General features: G+C 30.5%; 1 protein-coding gene across 1 annotated transcript; it reads left to right on the forward strand.

The window, feature by feature from the left end:
* The first annotated feature begins 2,273 nt into the window (after positions 1–2,273).
* Positions 2,274–6,099, forward strand: LOC123893041 (WAT1-related protein At4g08290-like). The gene is made up of 7 exons (XM_045942964.1): positions 2,274–2,496; positions 3,607–3,669; positions 3,773–3,889; positions 3,985–4,231; positions 4,575–4,736; positions 5,375–5,526; positions 5,889–6,099. The coding sequence occupies exons 1-7, from the start codon at positions 2,285–2,287 to the stop codon at positions 6,097–6,099; spliced, it is 1,164 nt and encodes a 387-aa protein (XP_045798920.1). The 5' UTR covers positions 2,274–2,284.
* Positions 6,100–6,972: the final 873 nt, after the last annotated feature.

A 6,972-nucleotide genomic window follows, 5' to 3' on the forward strand; every position in this document is an offset into this window, starting at 1 on the left:
GATTTATATATATGATTCATTTTTGCTTGTTAGAAATTTTTTTTACCTTTAACATATGTTTTATGTTGCACGAGTATCTTACTAGTAGTCAAATTCAAAGTAAATAGGCATTAATTCCTCCATCAAGCATGCATCAGCTATTTCATAGTCAACTCCCACTAATAAACAATAAGTACAAAACTTCAATTTAACATGTCAGTTAAAAAACAAAACTTCAATTTAAAAATCAAACTTGTCAATAAAGAAACAAAACTTCGATTTTTTTTTTTTGGGATACAAAACAAAACTTGTATTTAAAAAACAACAATAAGAGGTGGTGAAAATACTCTGTCACACATCTATTTGGATATTTATTATGGTCCATTTTTATTATTTGTTCCGGACCTTCAAAATTTCAGGACCGGCCCTGTATTAAAACTTCAAACGAAACTCTTCATTTTTTAAAAAAATAGAGAGATTTCTAACTCATATACTATTTTATTTTGGCTTAACTACACATTTGGTCCCTTACGTTTATTTTAGGTTTTAATTTGGTCTCTTACGTTTAAAAAGTATCAATTTGATCCCATACATTTATTTTAGGTTTCAAGTTAGTCCTTTCCGTCAATTTTGTCACATGTGACAGTCAATTTACATATGTGGACAGACACTTGGCACTTGTACACGCTGACACGTGTACTGTTCAAACGGTGTTAGTGACAAAGCTAACGGAAATGACTAACTTGAAACCTAAAATAAACGTAAGAGACCAAATTGATACTTTTTAAACGTAAGAGACCAAATTGAAACCTAAAATAAACGTAAGGGACCAAATGTATAGTTAACCACTTTTTTTATATTAAAATATTACATTTTATTTTACAAGTACACACCCCGGGATACTGGTCTAGAAGAACATACATCAATAACTAATAAAATTAGTTTAATAAAGTGTCATAATTTTTTTGATAATTGTATTATATTTTTGCAATGCAATGTTTTTATCAAATGAGTTTTTTTTTTGTTGACAAAATTATATCAAATGAGTTAAGTTAACGAAATTTGTATTATATTTTTTGAGTCAAGTAATTTAGTGGCTTAAATTATACCTTCTAATATGAAAAGGTGGGAGTACCGTTCAAAATCTGATTGATACATGTTATACATAATATTCATACCAACTGAGTTATACACTCCGGATGTTTTGCATTTTTTAATCCGTGTTAAAAAACTTTAATCCACCATTAATTTGAACCGATGGCTATTTTTCTTTTTCTTTTGGGCACCAATGGCTACTTTTACTTTTGACAAAATTGTTGTTAAAATTATAGAAGATAGATGCGCGGCTCCCAACCCCGTTTTTCTTGCTACATGTAATGCAATCTTATGTCGTTAGTGGATTTTCAATTAAGATAGGTTTGACTTAACTTTTTTTCATCTTCTTTTTCATTGAAAGTAAGAAATTAGGTCAAACAACCCACTTGAGGTTGGTTTAGTGGTGTTGGCTTGATTCCTTGGAGTATGCTCCTCTTAAGGTCTTAGGTTCGATTCCCCCCGGTGTCAATTTCGGTGGGCTAAGTCCATATAGAGCAAAAAACTCTGGCTTTAAATGGGGCCCCCACAAGTGAGCGGTGGGATTGGTCCCCTTGAATTAGTCGGTCATAAGGCCGGATACCAAGTTTTCAAAATTAGGCCAAACAACAATTTTTAAAAGCTCTAGTAAGAAAAAAAATAGCTTCTATATTTTAAGAAAAATTATAATATATTACCAAACATATCTTTCAACCCTAATATAATAATTAAATAAAAACAACTTTTAATTTTTTTTTACCAAACAACTTTAATTAATTTTAGTTTTAAAGCTATTACTTCTAGCTTCATGATTAAAATAACTTCTACACCTAAAAAAGTTGGGCCAAATAGTACCTAAATACTCCCTTTGGTCTCATATATAAGAAAAATTTACTTTTTAGATTCGTTTTAAAATTGATGTATCTAGACAATATTGTAGTCTAGATACATCAATTTCACAATGAATCTAAAAGGTAAGTTTGTTTTTATATAGGACTAGTGAGAGTAATTCATTAATATATTATTATTATTTTTGACTTATTCATTCATATATTATCAATATTATAATATAATAATAACTTGACATATGTTAAATTTTGGTTATAAATATAGAGATGGATAACCTTACACTTGCGTTCATCACAAGCAAACATAATCAAGTATACAAAGTTTCTCTTCCTCACAAAACATAGCTAGAAATCTAGAGAGGGAGAGAAATTAATATACACATAAGATGGGTGAATTAACATATTGTGAGAAAGCTAATGCATGGTTAAGAAATTCAAAGGCATATTTGCTAATAATTAGCTTGCAATTTGGCTCTGCTGGCATGTATGTTCTTACCATGGATGCTCTTAATAAGGGCATGAGTCACTATATTTTTGTGGTTTATCGTAATGTCATCGCCACTGTAGCTCTTGTTCCCTTCGCATTTTTTCTTGAAAGGTATTTTCTTCATGCATGTATACTTACAATAAAACAAGATTTTCATCATTTAAAATTTCAATATATATAAACTATTCCGAGCTCTTTTCCTTTGATCTGATCAATGGTACATAATTTTTTTAATGGTACATAATTTTAAGGGGCATCTACTATTACCCTATTTTTTTATTTTTTTTATTTTCGCCACCAGTTTAATCTGATTCGAGGTCAATTTTGATATTAAGTGGTTCCAATCGTCTTTCGAATGCAGTATGACCCTATTTAAATGCAGACCTTATTAATACTATACTCTTTCCGTCCCAAAATATAAGCAAAAATAGATCAACCAAAGTTGATGTATCTGGTCCAAATTTTACACCAAATACATCAACTTTTATTGACTACTTTTTGCTTATATTATGGGACGGAGGGAGTACATGTTTTTCATTTTTTATTAAAAATTGTAAGATTTACTTTTGTATCATTTTTAATGGTTCATACTAGATTTACCGTAATTTCATAATAATATTTTACTAGTAGTAATGAATATTAGACATTGAAAAAAATTTCATCACTAATGTTAATAACTTAATATTATTTTCTAACAGTAGGACTAAATAAATATTACCTAAATAAAATTTAGATACTGAATTTAGAGACAGAAAATATAAAATTAGTGATTAATTACCTAAATAATAAATTATGATAATGTTATAATTTTTTTATGATAATGATATTAGAGATCAATTTATTTTTTCTCCTTAATTCATTGCTACCTAGTTTAATTTTTTTAACAGATGGACCTAAAAAAATACATGATAATATATGAATGAGTAAATATTTTTACATTATCGATAAATAAAAAATAGTAATTAAATTGTTTTGCTAGTTAGATAAGAACTAACAAATGAATTTGGCTACTTGTGGACTCTGTTAATTAACTAGTATTATTTTTTTTTAGTCAAGTAGCTTAGTGGCTAAAATTTTACCTTTTTAAAATGAATAAATGAAAGTACTGGGGTTCGAACCCTGGTCCCTGCAATAACATGCAATGTCCCCGTCAACTGAGCTATGCTCGGGGGACATTAATTAACAAATTCTATTTGTGTATTTTTTTTCACCTTTATTCAGGAAAACTAGGCCCAAGATGACAGTTCGGATATTCTCAGAAATTTTTGCAGTGGCTTTTGTTGAGTACGTAATATCATCTTAATAATTAGTTAATGGTTATTTAATTTTGAAATATTATTAATTTTTTAATTTTGTATAATAATTATGTTATTTATTTATATTATAGGATAATACTTGATCAGTGTTTCACGTTCTTGGGGATGAAGCTAACATCAGCATCTTTTGCATCTGCCGTGATGAATTCCGTACCATCTATTACCTTTGTACTTGCAATCATTTTTAGGTAATAATATTAATTCAAACTATATACTAAGAGTATTATTAAAATTATTCTTCTTCATATATATAAGATATTTAATGTTATATATGTTTGAGCAGATTGGAGCGCATGAAAATTAAGGAGATAGGATGTCAAGCTAAAGTGATTGGCACAGTGGTGAGTTTGGGAGGTGCATTTCTAATGGCCCTATACAAAGGTCCAGTTCTACAAATTCATGGGTCATCAGCAGCTACCCAAATGCACCAACCTGAAAATGTCAATGACCCTAGTGGTACACATTGGCTCCTTGGTGCATTGTTTGTTCTCATTGGTTGTGTCGGCTTCGCTGCTTTCTACATTTTACAAGTAAGTTCACATAGTTGAGATAGTCACAATCGACTATCTAAAGTATAAATTTACAATCTACTTATCCTTATAGTGACATATATAGCTGGTGTCGATTTGACAAAAACATTGCGCAATAATATGTATTTATTTTTTTATACGTAAGATTGTTTTATCTTTCTTTCTTCTTTTTCTTTTCCTCATAAAATTGACACCCATCAAGTCGTTTCAACCGTGACAATAAGAAGAATTGTGAACATCTATTGATGTCTGTTATCATTAAAGCATGCAAACAATTTTCAAACATCGATTCACTATTTAGAGTTGAAATTACATAACTAACAACATACAACATCAATTGCAGACCATAACATTAAAAAAGTATCCAGCAGAGATGTCCCTAGCCACGTGGGTTTGTTTTATTGGTACACTTCAAAGTAGTGCTGTGACAATTTTCATGGAGCGGAAAAGCCCAGAAGCCTGGGCTTTGGGCCTGGATTCAAGACTTTATGCTTCGGTCTACGCGGTTAGTAGAAATTTTTGATGGTTTCTCTCCCAACCCCCCTCAATTCTTTTCTACCCCTGAATTTCCATTTTTGCCCCTGGGGGGTACTGCGGTTTATATAAACCGAAATAAGCTGACATTTTGATAAATTTCGGTAACCACTTACCGAAATCTGGGACATTTCGGTTCGCAGGTACCGAAACAATTATTTCGGTAAACTTCTACCGAAAATGGCCTAATTCCAACGACCAACGTACCGAAATCTATGACATTTCGGTTCGCAGATACCGAACAAACTGACGTTCGTTTTTTGTGTACCGAAAACGCTAATGTTCGGTTTGCAGTTACCGAAATGGTCTAATATTTGGCTTCGGTGAATACGAACCGAAGTTTTTTGGCAAAAATGTTTCAAACCGCAAGGGGCAAATTTGGATTTTTGGGGGGTAGAAAAGAATTGAGGGGGGTTGGGAGAGAAACCATCGAAATTTTTTAATGATGGGCCAATGATCCCATTTAAACTCAAAAACCCAATCCAATTTACAACATTAAACAAATATTCAAAAAATTGTTTTTGCCATTTTTTTTGTATACTGTTTTTGACATTTTTTTTATATATATGTTTTTGAGAATTTTTTTTTTTGTTCTAATGTTTTACGCAGGGTATAGTAACTTCAGCAATTCAATTTTATGTGCAAGGATTAGTAATTAAAACTATGGGCCCTGTTTTTGTGACTGCTTTTAATCCCCTACGTATGATTATAGTCATAGCCTTGGCTTGTATCTTCCTCTCAGAGAAACTTCACCTCGGAAGGTATATTATAGTTGACGAAAAGTGTATTCCTAACAAGACCAAACATATTATTAATTTAGTCTTTGAAATCAAAGACGTCAAATAATCTGATAGACAAAATTTCAACATAATCTTATTTAAAATCCACAATTTCTTTAATGTTAGTCCTATATTTTGTTCTCAAAATAATTTTTTTAAAAGAAAAATCGGTCGATGATACGCTTATAATTTTAAAGACTAAATTGATGATTGGACATGCTTCTTCTCCTTACCATTTATTTCTTTTCTATAGTTTCATTCATTAAAATCAAACTTTTTTTCATTAAGAATGTCAAACTCATATTTTTTTTCCACTATGTTTGATTTTGTTTTATGTACATCAGCATTCTTGGAGGAGTGGTAGTGGTTACAGGGTTATATCTTGTTGTATGGGGCAAATCCAAAGAACAAAAAAGAATAATGGCAGAAGAGGAGGCTCGACAAAAAATCTCCCAACAAGAACAACAACAACTACCAATTACTGTCCCCAAAGTTGATGTCAATGAAAATAATAAATCTCAATTAGTCATAATTGGAGACCAAACAAGCACATAGAGGTTGATATCAAATTAAGTGGTTACATATAAATATGTGCTGAATTGTCACTTTGTATTTTGAAGAAAATATCCAATTCTAAATTTGGATAATTTTGTTTTAATTTTGAGTTTTACTTTTGTATTTAACAAAACATGAAATGAATAATCTCTGTTTTGTATTGCATCGCTGACTTTAACAAAAATAAATAAAAGACAGCCGTAACAGTTATGTTCAAGAATGTGTCTATATTATTTCATTATTATATGCCATTAATCTTCTGCAGAATATGTCATTTTGTAACTTCTAGCTTGTGCTTGTGGCTAAAGAATGTGAACCAGAAAGTGAAAAACTAACCATTTCAAGTTGTTTGGAAACAAATTAATACATCAAGTTATATAAAGAAATGTACATGAGTGTAAATATATGCCTAGACTTATACTATATTCGACATAAATCAGATGCAAATGTGATAATCGGAAAATCTCATTCAGGATATATTGTAAACATTGACATAGATTGCACACTCATGTCAAGCAAATTGATCGATGATATTTTACAGAATAAAGTTCTTCGATTACTCTCGTGCACTAGAGAAAAGAAGAAATGATATTTTACATCACATTGACTTAGATATTACGTACAGGCAGAATTTTGACCTATGAAAACATAGTTTTCGGATGTTCATCCACCTTTAGAATCACTCTATTTATAGAAAAATGTATACCAATTCAAGAGCAATATAAGAGGCCGTCCAATTCATCAATTCATGTCCTTGCTTCAGACCTTAAATCAAATAGTATTTTTTTCACACCCCCTGAACTTCCAATTTTACCTCCTTGTAGGTTACGTAGCTAGTGTGTAAAATAACAAAAATTAAAAAAAAAAAAATTC

The sequence above is a fragment of the Trifolium pratense genome, linkage group LG1 (genome assembly GCF_020283565.1).
Source record: "Trifolium pratense cultivar HEN17-A07 linkage group LG1, ARS_RC_1.1, whole genome shotgun sequence".
Taxonomy (NCBI): Eukaryota; Viridiplantae; Streptophyta; class Magnoliopsida; order Fabales; family Fabaceae; genus Trifolium; species Trifolium pratense.

Bases quoted from the DNA above. Each gene is read 5' to 3' on its own strand.
- LOC123893041 (XM_045942964.1), top strand. From the start codon at position 2,285: ATGGGTGAATTAACATATTGTGAGAAAGCTAATGCATGGTTAAGAAAT. The intron at 4,232-4,574 runs GTAAGTTCACAT...CATCAATTGCAG, and splicing joins CTGCTTTCTACATTTTACAA to ACCATAACATTAAAAAAGTA. The intron at 5,527-5,888 runs GTATATTATAGT...TATGTACATCAG, and splicing joins GAGAAACTTCACCTCGGAAG to CATTCTTGGAGGAGTGGTAG.